The sequence below is a fragment of the Pogona vitticeps genome, chromosome 5, assembly GCF_051106095.1.
Source record: "Pogona vitticeps strain Pit_001003342236 chromosome 5, PviZW2.1, whole genome shotgun sequence".
NCBI classification, from domain to species: Eukaryota; Metazoa; Chordata; class Lepidosauria; order Squamata; family Agamidae; genus Pogona; species Pogona vitticeps.
In genome coordinates, this window is record NC_135787.1 from 11,864,680 (window position 1) to 11,883,097 (window position 18,418).

General features: G+C 42.1%; 1 protein-coding gene across 2 annotated transcripts in view; it reads right to left on the bottom strand.

Annotated features, from left to right (window-relative positions):
* Window positions 1–14,892, bottom strand: part of RASGEF1B (RasGEF domain family member 1B) — a 228,488-nt gene extending 213,596 nt beyond the window's left edge. The window contains exon 1 of one of the 2 annotated variants that reach the window (XM_020803180.3): window positions 14,279–14,892. In XM_020803180.3, coding sequence (XP_020658839.1) covers window positions 14,279–14,347 — 69 coding nt within the window. In that variant the 5' untranslated portion in view covers window positions 14,348–14,892. The remainder of the gene's footprint in view (window positions 1–14,278) is intronic. The other variant, XM_020803181.3, reaches the window with a different exon arrangement.
* Window positions 14,893–18,418: the final 3,526 nt, after the last annotated feature.

Genomic DNA, 18,418 nt, shown 5'->3' on the forward strand with positions numbered 1-18,418 from the left:
GTTTTGTTTTTTTTAATCTTGTTACGAGCTACCAGAGAAGCAACTTTAGGAGGAAAGTGGGATATAAATCAAAGACATACACCACTTTTTTTTCTTCGAAAATTAAATGAAACAAAATTTCCACTGGCCATTTCAATGGGCACTGCGGTTCCCAGCCTAAAGAGGAACATGCTAGCTTGCCGTGTAACTTGCAAAGATAAGGCGCTCCCGAAGAAGCAACCAAGTCCCAGGCTTGAGGCCAGAAAACTTTCAATTTAGGACAGGGGTGAGCAACCTGTCCCTTAATGGGACTTCCTGAGCCAATTTGTCCTCCAAATATTGAAAAAAAATGTGGGATGTAGGGCTCCTGGAGGGGTTCTCCATGTGGACCTCTGGTGACATGTGGCCATGTTCTGAAGCCTGTTCTTCCTGACATTTTGCCAGTCTCTGTGGCCGGCATCTTCAGAGGACTGGAGTAGGAACTTTGTCCATGCTCTGTTGATGTTTGTTGGATAGTTGAGTATTTATAGCTGTGGGAACAGCTATTGTTCTTTTCAGGAGATTGGGTGATGAGGGTGATCAGTGTGTTTTTTGTTATGGATGTATTGTTGTGATAAGGGGGAGAGATTATCTGTCACTGCTCCTACTCCAGTCCTCTGAAGATGATGGCCACAGAGACTGGCGAATCGTCAGGAAGAACAACTTTCAGAACACGGCCAAAGAGCCTGAAAAACCCACAACAACCTTCCATTTTTGGGCTCTTTTCTGCTCCCAGCATCTATTTGGGCTTTGATTGTCCACCTGCCCTGCTCCTTGCCTTCTTCTTCGCCCACCAAGGACTTGCTTCAAAAGGAGCAAGAGAAAATAAGCTGCTCTCGATATGGTGTGACCTCTTGTTACAAAGGGCATGGCACAGCTCTGCTAGCTGCGATTCCACAAACACTGAGTACCGCCTGTTCTGCATCAACCCATCAAAACACTATGTTGAGTCCCATCAGCATTTCTTTTCCAACCTTTATTGCTGAGTCTTTTATTAGGGCTCAGACTTTAATGCACCAGGCTAGCAACTTCTTCAGTCAGATAGATAAGAGAGCTGCGGGGGAGGGGGGAGAGAACAAGAACAATTCAGGTTCAACAACAAGCGCTATTTCAAAGTTTGAATGCAATCTATTTCCTGCATGGATGTTATGGCCAATTTCTCCTGCCCTTTTCCTTGACCTGCAGGATGTTTCACTCCGATCTTGTTTATCCGAGATGGTGGCAATATTTCATTTCTAATCCCAAAGCAAAACCTCTTTGGGCCGATGTTGCATCAATTACATCTCTATCCTTTCCAAGAGCCTCCAGGTTCTGTTATCAAAATTGATCAAGAGCAGATTTATATGAGATCTTTCTTTCTTTTTTCTTCTTGTCACTAAGTCAGCTTGGCATCCAGCCTCGTTGCTGACACACTGTTACTCTTAGCGCAAAAGTGAGATGAGGACGATGCACTGATTAGCTCAAACGTTCCATGTAAAATAGCTTAGCACATGGTGTGACAGGCCAATGCTCATTCCACTGGCAGTGAAATAATTCACACACGGACACAGACACGCTATAGCTAAGCAAGCATTAGACTTTCTGACTTAACATGGTGGCAGTTGAAATGAAACCGAGCAGCTATAAACTGTATAGACAGACACACACACATCGATTTCATACCCAGTGAGACCACTCTGAGGACTTGAAAATTACGTTCCTGTGTGCTCAGCCACATAAGGCCCAGCATTAGTAGGCTAAATTCAGTTGGCAATCCATACTAGAGTAGATCCATTGAATCAGCTACTGACTGGCGACTCAACGTTTACATAAAGTTTACTGATTTGATGGTTCTACTCTAGCTAGCATGACTACCAAGTGGATTCAGATCTGTGTGTCTTTTTTTGGTGCCCGGAAAAGTGTGCCTCTTCCATCTCAGGTTAAAATGAACAGGGCATCACCCTTTTTAGTTCAGAGTTTTAAATGACATCCTTTTTTTTAAAGTAATTAATTCCCATTATTCATCACAGTTTTCTAAAAGCACTTTATTGCCATGAATCAGTTAGTCACTGCCAGATTTCAAAGACAGCTTTAAGTATTTCTTGTTATTTTTCTGTTACCCAAAAGGAAAACACCTTGGGATCAATAAGAAAATGGCATAAAACTGCAAGAGTTTGCATGAAAATGCTTCTAAAATATCTTGAAGTGGGACATTTAAAAGTAGCTGGAAACTCTTATTCTTTCTTAGACATCATTTTTAGATGTTATTCATTAAGCCCAGTCATTGACATCTTGGAAACTTCATTATGGCTTTGTTACTACAAAGAGGTAACACATGGCAAATTATGGTATAACTTGTAACTTCCAGATTTCTCTTCAGCTTAATAAACATTCCACCCATCAGTTTGTGATCTCTCAGCATAGTAAGAGCAAATATTACCTCTACACAGGTAAGCATTTTTTTAGTCTTCTTCACATATATTCTCCAAGTATCCCCAGTTAACAATTAAAGGATTGCCAGCATTATTCTCAATGTATGATAGGTGAGGAATAGAAGCTGGCTAAAGCCGTTTACTAAGTTCATCAGAACCAATTCAATTTCCCAGCTCACGGCTCAGCCTCTTGGTTACTCAGCTTCACCAATTTTCATTTGAAAGAGATTAGAAAAGACGTTGCTCATGGGACTCCATGTATTATTTATAACATTTGTAAGCATGCACTTATCAAGCATTGCTTAGTGCAGTCTCTGGAATAAACAGACATTAATTAAATAGCCAAAGAGCTCACAAACTGAGTAAACATCAATTAAGGGATTCCATCAAAAGCCTAATTAGAGAACACATTAATAGCTCCAGCCCCTACAGGAACTCCACCCTCCAACAAATTCCGAGCATGCAAGTCTGGAGGCCAAGATTTGATTGCAACTGCAAGAAGGGCCTGATTCTGTTCAGTTATGAAAAACTCAAAATGTTTCATAGCCACTGGGGTGGTGGGTAAGGAGAGAAAGGCAGGAGTTGCCTAGTGATGCCTTGCTATAGACAAGATCAAGTCCCACGGTATCATTTAAGGATGCAAGAATTACTTTGCTGGACCAATCTAATTCAGAAGTCTTTTTCCAAGAAGATATCCTGGGGAAAAAACCCTAAGATTTTCATGTAAATTGCCTACAGTTTGCCTGCTCAGCCTTGGTAGTCAGAGCTATGCTACCACTTCATGCTGAAATTAATAACTGATGTATTTAACTAATAGCCTTCCTCTCAAAACCCGAAAGCCCTCTAAACAAGTGGCAATTATTACATTTTGTGCCAATGAACTCATTGGCCTAAATCTTGTTGCTTAGTGTAGTAAATCACACAAGAATAGTCACATAGAATCAATGAGGATTTGGTGAGTCAACTCCTCCCCAAGTTCCATTCATTCAAATGGACCTACTTTCACTGTGACTTACTATGCACAACCCCATTGATTCAGTATGATTTACTGCACCATATAACAGAATGCTGGCCATTTTGTTGCACATGAAGTAGATAATGAAACACTTCCCTTTCTTTCTCCAGAACCTGCTATCAATCCGTGGCATTAACTCAAGTTCTTTGTCTTTCTATCTACTCTACTCATGTTCATAATTTTATAAACTGATAAAGGCACAAGCCTTTCTCCCAGCATTGACACATTGTTTGCCTTTATTCTTGCATATTAAAAAGTTTCTGAATTGGAACCCTTGTTGTTCACATTTTCCTTCATATCACCTATTTATCTAATTCCTATTTGTTTTGCTGTTGTTTAGTCATTTAGTCGTATCCAACTCTTCATGACCCCATGGACCAGAGCACACCAGGCCCTCCTATCTTCCACTGCCTCCTGGAGTTTGTTCAAATTCATGTTGGTAGCTTTGATGACACTGTCCAACCATCTCGTCCTCTGTCTTCCCCTTCTCCTCTTGCCTTCACACTTTACTAACCTCAGGGTCTTTTCCAGGGTGTCTTCTCTTCTCATGAGATGGCCAAAGGATTGGAGCCTCAGCTTCAGGATCTGTCCTTCCAGTGAGCACTCAGGGTTGATTTCCTTTAGAATGCTAGTAAGTAATCATTAATAGCAATAACCCTTTTGTTCTATGTCTGCTATGTTTGCTTAGGAGCCTTTGGTGACAATTTTGAATATATACCTCCTTTTTTTGCTGAAGAAAGATGTGGCACTTGTTTGATGTCAAAATTTTAACAGACAAAACTAAAGTACAGCACAGAGTTAAGTGACTGTTCAGGACTGATCGATGTTCAATAACTCAGGGCCTGAGTTACTCTTAGGCAGTGTGAGACAGCTGCCTCATTTTACGTGTCAAAGACAGGAGCAAATTGGTCATCAGTTTTGTCATTATATTTTTACTGGCAGGGATGAGGAGATGGTGGATTTGCTGTCTCATATGCCAAAGTAACTTAGCTTGGGCACACTATATCTTGACTTGGATAGATCAGGAAGAATTGGAGGTAGGGCTTTGCTGCTCTGCTTCAGGCAGCAACATATTCATATTTAGGCTACAAATTCATACTAATCTCAAAGCAGCCTTGATGTCAAGAAGTGCTCTGAGCCAGGTCTGCTCCAAAAAAATCAAACGATTTCAGCACCACGGAGAGCGACATGCATGGCTGTAAAAGCTTTGCGTTGGCAAAGGAATAGCTAAGAAGAGAAGTGGAACTTCTGTCTACATTAAGACCTGCAGGCTGAATGAGGCTTCCAAAGCAGTTTTTGCAACCCTGTGGATTCCCATCCTTTAAAAAGAAAAAAGGGAAAGGAAAGGGGTAGAACTGCATCTTCAGTAATGGGCTCTCTCTCTCTCTCTCTCTCTCTCTCTCTCTCTCTCTCTGTGTGTGTGTGTGTGTGTGTGTGTGTGTGTGTGTGTGTGTGTGTGTGTGTGTGTGTGGAGAGAGAGAATGAACATATATAGGGATTCTACCATTTAGATTCTGACAAAGTTGTGAGAAAGTGGGCCTGTCCACAAAAGTTCATGTTAAACAATATAGCAGTTAGTTTGTAAAGTGCCACAACATTTTTCTTCTTTATTTTTTATTTCTTTTTTATTTTTGCTTGATATGCTAGCACAGCTACCTCTTCTAAAACAGCAGAGTTCTGCTTGTCTGTCAGGGGTTCTTCAACCTTTCAGATACTTCCAACAGATTCATTCATGGTCCGGCTGTCCCTAGTTATGATTCCAAACTGCCCATATATGCATGGAAGAAATTAATTCACACCTTACCAGGAAGGAAGGGAGACAGGGCAAAATCCCAGTCAAACTTGAGCTTAGCAGTAGATTGACCAGGGTGGACTGAAGGAGATCATCATCTCTTCATCATCACAGTGACAGAATCACAGAAACATTCTTCAGCTCAGCTCCAAATCTCATAGTATTATCTCAGAGATAAAGGAAGGAAATACATCTACATGGGATTTTTATCTACTGTCCTACTGTCTCTGTGTATGGTTCATGAGCTGCACAGTGGCAGAGAAAAAGGCAATTCAAAGGGTGATTAAGACGGCCCAAAACATCATTGGCTGTTCACTCCTCTCTTTGGAAGAATTGTATAAGAACAGATGTAAGAGGAAGATATCTAACATACTGAAAGACTCCTCTCATCCGGGACATCAGCTCTTTAAATTATTACCATTGAGAAGGAGATTCAGGGTATTGAAAGCAAGGACAAGCAGATTCAAGAACAGCTTTTACCCAAGTCCAGTATTGAGTTTAAATGCGGGGTCATAAGTTTTTGGTGGAATTTTAATTGCAGGGAGAAACGGGGTATTTATATTTGTATGGTGAGTGTTGTGTATATTTTTAACTTTTTTGTAGTGGTGTTGTCCAGTTTTACCTTGGGGAAGAGCACCTCATTTCGTTGCACCCACTTGTGAGTGCAATGACAAATAAATTTCTTATGTCTTATGTCTCTAGTTTGATAACCAAAATCTTTTTTGCACAGAAATCCCAGGGATGGCACTTCAGCATGCAAACCATGTGCCTTTCCAGGAACCATCTGATTCCCCTCTTGCCTGCCACTTCAAGGATCCTTTGTAGGCTGATAAATACAGCCCTGAGGCATGTGATTGAACCTGTCATCTAAGCCCTCTGAAGGAGAGCATTGTTCCTTACCACAAGGACTGAGACTAGGAAGCTTTATCTTGCAGTCAACAAACTGATCATTTCACAGTCCCAGGAAGGTTCCATTCCACTGGAATATTAGAGAAAGGTGATGAAGGCGGGAAGTAAATGGGAACACGGGAGAAAAAAAGGCACAGAATCTAAATGCAAAATGATGGGCTTCACAAAAACATTTTGAAAGGCAGTCTAAATGGGTCCCATTCTGTTTGAGATGGGATAGAGCAGTGGCAGTTTGTGAGTCTGATTCCATGGGGGCAATGCTAGTAGTACTGCAAAAGAGCTATTCATGGTGCTGATCCTATTAGGGTGATTCAGCACCCCTCTGAAATTGGAGTCACCAGCCACCACTGGGTGGGAAAGGAGTGGCACCACAACCATTTTTCTTGCACATCATAGTTGCCACTGAGATCTACTTACCCCTGTTTTTGCTGGTAGTGCCTGTCATATCTGTCCCTCTTTCAAGAATAATCTAACAGACAGAGGATACCATGGGGAACAATGACATCCATTGCATTGCTATGCACAGAGACAGCTGGTTTCCAAATGCTGAACTCCTACCAGAGCCAATGTCCAGTGGATAGGCTGTCTGGCCATCTCCCTGGACAATGTTTGACTTTGAAGGGTCCTCAGAACCCAGTATTTGGGAAACAGTTGACTCTGGGGAGCTGCTGATTTTAGAGGAGAAAGTTTTGCTCATGACTCCAGAGTCTTCTGCCTCTGTGCCAGAAGAAGAGTCAATAAATGTTGTTTTGTGTTATCAAGTTGCATCTGATTTACAGTGACCTCCAAAAAGTCCTGTCATCAATAGCCCTCTTCTACTCTTGTAAACTGGAGAACAAATCTCCTAGCTGGACTTCCTCTTTTCCTGTTGCCTTCAATTTTTTCCAGGATTATTGTCTTTTCCAGTGACTCTTGTCCCTTCATGCTGTGCGTAAAGTACAATAGCCTCAGTTTATTCATTTTTGCTTCATTTTGATTTGATATGGAACCCACTTATATTTGTCTTTCTGATGGTCAAGCCTATCTGTAAAGCTGTCCTCCAACACCAGATGTTAAATGAGTGGATTTCACCAAGGACAGAGTGGCAAATTTCCTGCTAGTGGCAGTTTGCCTCCTGAAACAGATGCTTCTATTTGCCCAATGACAGGACCAGCCTTGTCCCCCCTCATCATCACTATCTATACACACAGCTCCATTGTTGTTAAAGGAAGAGATCAGTCATAGATCTCTGGCAGAAAAAGGTTTTATAACAGAAAAGCCAAACTACATGGAAAGCATGTGCTCTGCCACTGAGTATCATTTTCTGTTTCTAGGTCTATTTCCACACTGAGCTGCTTTATATTTTATGAAACCTATTCTATGAAACCTCCCCAGACATTTCTTGCTGGTCCTGCTGAAATCCTTGACAGTTTTGCAATGGATTTCCCAAAGAATAGGATTGCCTCTGTTCTTCATATTGGCTCTTTGAAATAGCTGTCTGTATTTATTTACCAGAAGATTAATAAATCCTTCATTAACACCCATGTGACTGAGACTGAACTTTTTTCACAGCAAACAGGGCTGTGTGCAATGTTATGTGCAGTTTTAATTAGTTCTCTCTTCCTCACAGGCCTTCAAACTGAGGTGAAAAGAAAGAAAGTATAGTGGCTGTCAATAAAATAAAATTGCTACATGGATGCTGCATGGTCCCTTTTCTTTATTCACTGCTGAAAGCTCTATTTTTAGGACACCTGGAAGCCCAAACCTATTCATCAAGGAGTCTATTATTTTGCATGAGGATGGCCGGTTCTGTTTCTTTTACAACTTCCTTAAAGGCATAAATTCCACAAGTGAGTATTTTCAGCAAGGTGCAGCAGAGCATGGAAAAACTACTTTTCTAGTTTTCTAGACTCCTTCAGCGGGATGCTCACTGCGCTGGATGGAGGGTTCAAGAGTTGTAGCTTTTTTAAAAAGTTTCCAAACTCAAGATGCCGTTATGGCTAGATTTTAAGGCTGGTGTTTAGGGAGTTCAAAGTCCATAGACCCCAGCCCACCTCCCCCCAAACAACCCACTCAGATGATGCCAATTGATGGCCAGAGGAGCAAACATGCCTTACACCAGCATCTGAGTAGACATGGCCATGCTGTTCACTGAAGCATCCTTTTTTCCTTCCCATTCCAAAAAAAATTGTTACTGTGTTTCCACAAAAATTAAGACAGGGTCTTATATATTGTTTGTTCCAAAAAACGCATTAGGGGTCATTTTCAGGGGATCTTTTTTTTCATGTACAATAATCTACATTTATTCAAATACGGTCATGTCAGCTTCTTCTGGTTGATGCACAGGGGTGGAGGGCGGGGTTTCACTTAACTAGGGCTTATATTACGAGCATCCTGAAAAAATCTAACGAGGGCTTATTTTCAGGTTAGGGCTTATTTTGGGGAAACCGGGTAGCTAGGCTTGGATATGGTCTCAGATGCCCATTTAATTCTTTTTACTCTGCCTGGCCTTTCATACTGTGCAGCTGATTTATAATCAAAGGTTGTTTAGGTAATTTTCCATTTGCCGATCAAACTAAGATTTGGGTAGAGATGTGAAATTTCTGGAAATTTCCATTTTTTATGCCAAAAAGAAAAAAGAAAAAAAGAAAAGAAAAGAAAAACCAGGGGAAACATTGTGGGGTTTTTTTTTGTTTGTTTGTTTCTCCCCCCCCCCATGAAAATTTTCAGAAATTTTACATTTCTTAGTTTGGGTTGGCTAGACAGAGCGCAGCTCAGTGTCAAAGTACTTGTGTTACATGCAAAAAAGCAGTCCCTGGCATGTGGTGGTGGGAAAATTCCTGATTGAAACCCTGGAAAGCTGCTGGACCAGATGGATGGATAACCTGATTCCATAGAGGAAAGCTTTTGGAGTTCCTTTGTTCCTAAATATCCACCGCACATGAAAATAAAGGTGTGTTCCTTATTCTCTTAGAAGAACCAGACAGGCCTATTTGGGGCAGAAGGTTCACAAACTATGTACTACATGATATCCACAGTAAGCTATTTGTGTCAAGTGGAACAAATATATTACTCTGTAAAGGTAAAGGATCCCCTTGACATTTAGTCCAGCCGTGTCTGACTCTAGGGCGTGGTGCTCATCCCCGTCTCCAAGCCGTAGAGCCAGCGTTTGTCTGAAGACAGTTTCCGTGGTCACGTGGCCAGCGCGACTACACACGGAATGCCTTGACCTTCCCACCGAGGTGGTACCTATTTGTCTACTCACAATTACAGTGGTGCCTCGCATAATGAGCACACCGTTTAATGACAAATTCGCATAGCGACACAGATTAACATCGCTATGCGGGGCACCACTGTACATGCTTTTGAACTGCTAGGTTGGCAGGAGTTGGGACAAGCGACGGGAGCTCACTCCATTGCGTGGATTCCATCTTATGACTGCTTGGTCTTCCAACCTTGCAGAACAGAGGCTTCTGCAGTTTAACCCACAGTGCCACCACGTCCCTATATTACTCTATAATTTATATTAAAAAGATGGTGGCAAAAATATATTAGATTCCTTGAGTGGTGTTTCCTTTGTAGACCAAACCTAAATTCTACCATCATGATAGTGACAAGTCATTCTGAGGCAACATTACACTCCTCGTTGTAGTAAAGTATATAAGAGAAGAAAGGCCCCTTTTGATAAGTGTTGGATTTTAGATATGTTAGAAGACTGGAATGTCAAGTCTCTGGTTAATGCTAATCAGACAGTAGACCAAAACAGAGCAAGGCTTCTGAGGTTGATCTTCAAGGCAGGCAGAAGAAGAACGACTGTTGGACGCTCTAATTCTAAGCTATTTAAAACCAGCACTTTGATTTGTGTTCAGGATGAAACAGAACCTCTGTTTTATCTTCCTGCCTTCCGAATTACAAGCCTGGACATCTCTCAACTTTTGCCACACTGGAAACCGCACGGTGCTCATAAATCCAAAGGCACATCTGAAAACATGAAACATGCCTACAGAGAGACAAAAGGCTTCTTTCATCTGTTTCAAGCTGTTCGCCAATGAAGAAAGTACCAAATGGAATTAGAAACCTTCGCTAATTTGTTCTCTGTTCTCCACTGTGTACCAAATGCTTCCTGACACCCACAGGAGGATGCTGAAGGCTTTTGTGCTCTCCAGATGCAGAGGCTGCAGGAGGAGGTGGTTAATTTTAGCCAGTGACAGGAGCCTGTTGGGTGTGGCTAGTTTTTTTATAGGACATTTTGCTATAGCAGCATCTTTCTGTGTGGGATCCAACCTGTATCTGGCACTGGGTGGCAAATACACCGTTGAAGACAGTTCTGATAAACATTTTTAAATATTTGTTCCTTACATCTAATACACTCTACCACATGTGTCTGATAAACAATACTGTAAATGCTTGCCACGCTTTCAATTCTGTCTCCTCACCAGTGGATTGCCCCACTGAAACAGCAATACTGTATGTGTTTTTCAGAATTGTACACCTTCTTTGCACATTTTTTACTAATATGCATCCTGTCGAACCTATTTCTAAAAATGTCACCATGTGCATTGCAAGTTTGGAAAGGTAGGGCCTTTTCACCACCCGTCTTATTCCTGGGTTGCTTCCAAATTCTGGAATGCACTCCTTCTGGAGTTTATGATCGGTCCCCTCTCTCCCTGCTTCCCAGAAGAGGCTGGAGTTTGTTTGTTTTTACCTTTGAGATGTTTACCTTTGGAACTTGACTTTGAGAACCATTTTAGATTTTTCATTGTTCAGCTACAGTAGCTGGCTGATTCTCATCTTAGAAAGCTTTCTTTTCTCTCTTTTTTTCCCTCTTTCTTTCTTCCTTTCCCACCTTGGATTAATCTGGATTTTATCTTAGTTTATTTTTATATTATATGTAAACCATCCAGAGTAGACACATTCTAGATGGGCGGTATATAAATCAAATCAAATCAATCAGTCAGTCAATCAAAGGAAAACACAAGATACCTAGACTCAAATCCCCATTTGGCTATGGAAATTCATGGGAGGTAGGGTGGCAATAGTAAGCCATTCCATGGACATCTCACATAACTCAAAAACCCAGATTCCTGTGCTGAGGACAAACAGGAGAGAACTATTTGGGGGGTCCCAGATGAAGAAGTTTGCCTTTGCATGAGATACTATTTTAGACAACAATTGTATGCTTCATTCCAGCTCCCTGGTTCATTCCTGTGTTTGCTCATTTTCTGCTGATGTGAGGATTCTGAAGAAACGGGCAGGAGTCTGGAGACAACTGTCGGGATGACTCTACCAGCCATGACAGTGATTAAAACCAGGCTGGCTGCTTCTAAGCAGGTGTGTGTGTGTGTTTGTTTTGTTTTGTTTTATTTTGTTTTGTCTTTCATGCCATTTACTCCGAAACACAACTGATGTGAACAACCCAGAGGCAGCCCAAGTTCTCCTTCTGTTTGAGACAAGAAATGAAGAACACCCTTCCACACACAGGCACGTCACCTGTGGGCAACATTTGCCTCACATTCTTCAACTTTTCCCTTCCCACAATTCTCTGGAGTTCTCTGGAGCAGAAAGTCTAGAAACCACTTGAATGTTCAGGCTCAAGATTTCAGCCCCAATCAACCCTGATTTTTAACCTATAGAGCCCCAAAAGGTTTTGGTGCTGAGCTATCTCAAGGACTGTGTCTCCCTTTATGAGCCTGCCCGGCTGTTAGCAGCATCAGGAGAGGCCTTTCTCCTGATTCCACCACATTCACAAGTGCATTTGGTGGAGACACAGGAGAGGGCCTTCTCTGTGGCTGCTCCCAGACTTTGTAACTCCCTCGCAGACCAGCCTCAGCTTTGCTGTCCTTCCACAAGCAGGCAAAGACTTGCCTCTTCAGGCAAGCTTTCCATTTATGACTGGCAGCCCGAGTGGAGTTTTTAAATGGATAGTGTGCCTTTGCTGCTTTGAATGCATTTGTTTACCATCTCTTAGTGTGATTCTTTTTAGTATTTATATACTGTTTTTTTAGCTTTTAATATTGCCTTTTAATGATGTAAGCCACCTTGGGTCCTTCTTACAGAGAAAGCTGGGATAAGTATGTTTTAAATAAATAAAATAAACCGCCAAAAAAGGCTAATTTCTAAGTGAACATAGTTATTGTTGTTCTGTGCCATCACATAAAAAACAACCTATAGAGACCCTAATAGGGCTTTCTAGGTAAATTAAATATTTAAAGAGTGGCGTTGGTGGTTCCACACAGCCCAGTGATTTTCCAAGCTGAGCAGGGATTCAAACCCAGGTCTCCTTTCACTCTGTCTACTACACCACACTGGGTACCAAACATAGGATTGGGCTATTATAAAACTCTTTCAAATTTGCCCAATGAAGAGTTGGGCAAATTTGAGAGTTGAGTACAGATCAACGTTTGCTGGGCTAAGTCCTTACTTTTGTAATAAATCAACCTTTGCTCCTAATTATTCTTAATGTTGAAGACAACGAGTGATATTGCTGAGCTGAAAGGATTGGTCAGGTCAGGAAACATAACACAGTCCCATATTATTAACCACGCTGGATCGGATTTATTATATACGTCTACCTCTTGTTCTCAGAAAGTAACATGTGTAGGAGCTATCTCTCATGATTCTCACAACAGCCCTTAAAGGTAAGCTAGACAGAGAAAAGGTACATGACTTAGTTCCATCCAGATCAATACAGGTGTACCAGGTATCGAACCTCGGGCGTTTTTGCTACACCCAGAACATAGCACCAAAGAGTCTTGTGGCACTTGAAAAACTAAAAGGTTTTATTTGACATAGGCTCTGTGGACTCCTGACCACTTTGTCAGATGAAGTTGGTGCCACTGGCTACAGTCCACAGAGGCTTATGCCAGATAAAATGTGCCTCTAAGGTGGCCCATAACTTTCTGTTGCTTTTGCTGCAAGACAGAAACGCAGCTACCCTTCCTGGTGTTCATCACACCACACACAGCCCATCTTACTTTCAACATCCTTGGTCTTTGCTTCCAGCTTAGCACTACAGCACGACGCTAATATCACGGTAACCAACTATACCGAATCCCATCATTTTCCCCTCCAGTCAGACATAACAAACCTGGTGTCTGCCATGTGTTTGAGCTCCTATAATCCCCTTGCCACTGAATATTCTGGCTGGAGTTTAAGGGAGTTACAGTGAAAACATTTGGCGGGTGTCAAATTGTCTGTCCCTACCCTAGAAAACCCCTAGATGAACAAAATAGTTCCTTTTGGGAAGAAAAATCAAGATACCTTTGACATTTCTATCACCGGCCGGAGGAAACCTTACCAAAATCCACCTGGTGACTTTCTCCTTACCTTTAAAAACAATGCTTGGGAGTTAAGCCAAATCTGATCAAAGTTTTCTTTGCTTTAAGGAAGGTTTTTAGGTCTCATCCCTATCCCTGATACTCAGAAATCGAAGCATAAAATATTTAAGCGTAAAACTGTTCCCCTCTCTTTAACATTTTTTTTCCAGTTTTGCCTCTGTTAAAAATAAGCCTTCATCTCTGCTCTGGATTTTATTTTGCTCTCCCGCCCTTGCCTCTTCTAAGGGTTTCCTGGAAGGCGCATCCCGGATCCAGCACAATTTCCTTGTGGGGGGGATAGCAGGGAACCACCCAAGAACACACACTTTAAAGAGGGACCCGCCTTGGCAGATTCCCAGCCGTCCCTGCTCTTTCTTTCCCCTCCCAGCCCAGCTGCAGCAGAAGCAACCCAGCCCTCCAAAGAGGCAGGAAATGTTCATATTTGGGAGGGTGGGGAAAAAAATGAGAGAAAAAAAAAAGAACAGTAAAGCATCTGACAGATTCCTCAGCAAACCTTACAGATGCCGAGAGGAAGCAATTAAACTCCAGTCAACTGACAGCTAACATGCCAATCTGTCAAGCAGAAGGAAGCTCTCCTCTGAGGCTGGAGAACCACAGGTGGGAAGGAGAGAGATTCAGTTGCTTTTCCATCCTTTTTGCCCCACCCATTGGATGCTTCTTAGGCCTGTGACCTCCAAAGACCCATCCCCAGCCCCCTTCTAGGACGTTTTTAAGAAGATCAAAAGAGCAAGACTTGAGATCTCTAGATTTCTGCCCCTCTCCCCCACCCTCACCCCCCCAGCCTTACCTTCCCACCTTTCCAAGCCCATGCACTTACCTCAAACATGGGGGAACGCCCCTTGCCTGCCAATCTACAGCCCAGGATCTCAGCAAGAAACTTTGCCATATACAAGCAGGGAGGACCGGGTTTTGCCTAGAGATCAGGTTGTCGCTCTGCCAGGTAGGTGATCCTTTCCAGCGCAGGAGAAGGAGAGAAACACACACAGGGAGAAAGATGTTTCTGCGCAGCCAAATCTTGGCCATTCCCTTCCAGGAAGAGAGCCTTGTTTATCCGAGCTCTTTCTGCCCAGGCATTGTGACTGCACAGTGGTCCTGAGGATGCCCTCCAAATTGGCAAGGGAGGTGTGTTTTTTTTGTAAAAAGGATGAATGCAAACAATAACGGGCTAGGAGGAATCCACAGCAGGCAGAGGCTTGGGGTATCTGATGCTTGCTTTCCAGCCTTTCTCACGGAATGTCACTATCACCACTGTAAAAGAGGAAGGGCTCCACAAGGGGGGGACCAGAGGGACAACCCTGGCAGGAGCACAGAAAGGCCAGCCGATGGAGGGAGAAGCTGCATAGCAGAAATTGGCGCCTTCATCAGTAGGTGTTTTTTTTAAGTCAGCTCAGGGCTCCAGCATTGAAAGTGAGGCCACAATGCTGTTCGTCACAGGGCTGAAGGAGACCTGAAGTGGATTGCAATCCAGCGCAGGATTCCTACCTATGCTTTACTAATTCCAGGCTGTCCGATAAAGTGGGCCTGCAGGAATTGGGTTTGGACAAAACAGCATAGTGGATCTAATTGACATGCCTAGCATGCGCTGCTGTGACACACCCGTGGATTTTTCTGTGCCTGGAGGTGTCATGCATCACTTCTAATGTTCCAGATCCGGATATGAAAGGATTGATGCAGAACACAAATTTACTGTATATAAAAATTGAATTTACTGTATATAAAAAAGTTTGAGTTAGGGTTATTTGGAAAAAAGAAGAAGAAGAAGAAAGGGGGGGGGATCCCAGGTGAATCAACACAGATAAGACCTGCCTTATATTAGGAATTTTCGAGAAAGGACTGGACATTTTCACAGTGTAGGACGGCACTAAGATTTTTCTGGCATCACTGCTTGCATTGAAACAGTCCAAAGACCTGTCAGAGTGGAGGTTGCTTTCACATCATGTAGTGGCCGTCTTGTCTATTAATATACAATATTTCTGCAATGGTCAGTCTGCATTTTCCTACATAAGCGCAAGAGATCAGGAAACAGAATGTCACCGTGAGCATGTAGAGGTCATTGTGGGATTGTCACAGAATGAACCGGGCTAGCAGACTGGACAGGACAGAATTGTATTGCCAGTTTACCCTTGCATACAAGACACTGTGGTGGACAGTGTCACCGAAGCTACCAACATGAATTGGTAGCTTCGGTGACACTGTCCACCACAAACTCTGGGAGGCAGTGGAAGACAGGAGGGCCTGATGTGCTCTGATCCATGGGGTCACGAAGAGTCGGACACGACTAAACAACAACAAGAAAACGCTGCGCACATCTTGGTGACACATTGCCACTCATTGTCAAGGTGCTGGATGCATTTCTCAGCACATACGCAGTTGTGCAATTGTGCACATGACCGGGACCCCTACCAGCACTTGTTAATGAGTGGCCCTTTGTCACACAGGCTTACACAATTCCTCTTACACAGGTGTTCACCAGCAATAGCATGCTAATGCCCGTGGCATTAATAAGCCACCCTGACTGAGGAATAGCATTCATTCTCTAATTTCCTCCAACATTATAAAACTGATCTGGACAGCACTTTACAGCTTGAAAGCACTTTATGGGTATTAACTAATTAAACCTCTCGCCACCCCTCTGAGGTAGGTAATAGGTACTGAAAGGAATAATTTGAAGCATTCTGACACATTGATAGCTTATGTATTAACTATTCAAAGAAGGCAGTACTACAGACATCGCCATGATGGAGAGAGTATGCCACAAATGACAATGAATAATTTGGAGAACGATATTAAACATATATATTTGAGACACTGCTAAAAACTTTCCTGGAAAAGAGCAAGTAATTCTACCCAAATACATCTCCCAAATCCAGCAGCAAGACAGAACGATAAAAGATATAAGAGTTTCTTGAATTACTTCCCTAGACGAAGATGTTAAAAAGAAAGATTAGAGAACTGAAGATGTTATGACTTGTTAGAGAAACATAAGATTAATGATAGATACATCAAGGACGGCTGATATTCGGTAAGACGAACTTTCTTTCTGTAACAGAAGAAAAATCTTTGCTGGACTAATTGCTATCATTTACAAGCAGATGCAGTTAATGGATTTCCAAAAGTGTCTTGACTAAACATGCGCCTTTTAGTAGATTAACCGGAATAAATTTGCATATTGTCCAGATTTCAAAACAGATGCCTTTGGAGGTATTGGAGGAAATCTGAGATAACTTTCAATTTAGGAAACCAAAAAAGTTCCACTCGTTGCCAAAATGAAATAGCAAGTTTGATGTTTTCTCTCATGCATCTGTATTGATTTAAAAAAATAAATTAACATTTGGTGCGTCTGCTGTGGGGACCTGGCCCCAGCAAGATAGATTTCAAAACTGCTTCTAATTTTCAGATTGCTGTTATGTAAAAAGCAATACTTTTTATTTGAGGCAGTATGAGGAGAAGCGGGCAGGCAAGACTTTCTCCAGTAGTTAAGTGATAAAATGAAATAATGTTCTAATTCATCAATAATGTTTTGGTTGTGGCAGTTTTTTATTTATTTTCGTATATTTTATTGGACTTTTATCCTGCCCAACTAGTGACAGGGCTGCTACTCTGTGTGGCGAACAAATCAAAGTAGCATTGTAGAAACACAATAAAGCAGTCGTAAGATTCAACTGAAATAACATACCAAAAAGCAAACAAACAAACAAACCATAATCTCTAAAAATAAAATGACTAATCCAAAAAAACAACAACAGTGATTACAATGCATTGAAAACTGATTAATCCGTAACCGGCCGTTTTTGTTCCATTTTGGTTTTTTTTACGTTCTGTAAGTCAATTCTCCGGCTGTAAGTCAAACCTAAATTTTGAGGCCAGAGAAGTCTGTAACTCAAAAAGTGTGTAAGTCGAGCCATCTGTAAGTCGGGGGCCCACTGTAATTAAAAGAAAACCTAGGCTCGGACCGTTACAGGGCATCAGAATGCTGAGTTACCCTACTGCCCTGAACGGTTGGCTCTGGTTGGAACTGAATGCGAGACCTCAAGGGAATACCAGGTAAAACTAGGAAAGAACCCTCCATGAAACCTAAGAGTTGACCAGAGTGGTCTAAAATGAACCACCGGTGTGACATAAAGTAAGACAGTTATGCCCCTATGATACAGTGCACCAAGAGGGTGTTAAAATGTGCTGCAACCATGACGAATCATTCCAAGCGTGCTTGGACAGCTGTTTTGCCTGTCAAAATACATACGATCAAAATGGGTAAAGTCCCAGTCATGTCAGGTCAACTGGGGACATTCATCATATCAGACACGATATCAACCGAGCTCCTATCAATGGTGCAGTATGGTTCACAGTAGCCCTGGAACATATGTAAGAAATTTTCATCCCACCAGTAGGGGGTGGGATTAAAAATAATGGGACGTACAGTTCTACAAGGTGACAATGGGACCTCATTGCACAAACCAGACCTTTCATACATTACTTTTTGGACTACAATTGCCAAGAGAGCTCTGCTAGAATGATTGGAGGGTGTAGTACTGGGAATTGTAGTGCCAAAAAAGTAACATTTTGCTCTTTTGTTGGAGACAGAGCAAACCTTTGAGAGTCGAGGTAGAGAAGACTCTGATCCTGAATCTAGAAACAGTGCTCCCTCAAGTGCCAAAAGCCATCTGACTGCAAAGCAGGTTGAAAACAGAAGTGTAATTCACCATTGGAATGTGAACATGAGCTTTCTGTGCAGTTCTGACTGTGAATATACACATAACAAAGGAGACTGTGTTGCTGGAGGGAAAATATTTTAAGGGCAGGAAGTAGATTTTTCCCTGACCAGAAAATGTATCCATGTGGTCCTTATGCAAAATCCAAAAACAGGAGTTACCGGTATTTAATACCCTTGTTGGGCCACTAAAATATCATAAAAAGCTTGGTTTCTTCTTCTGCACTCCCAAAACTCGTGTTTTTATAT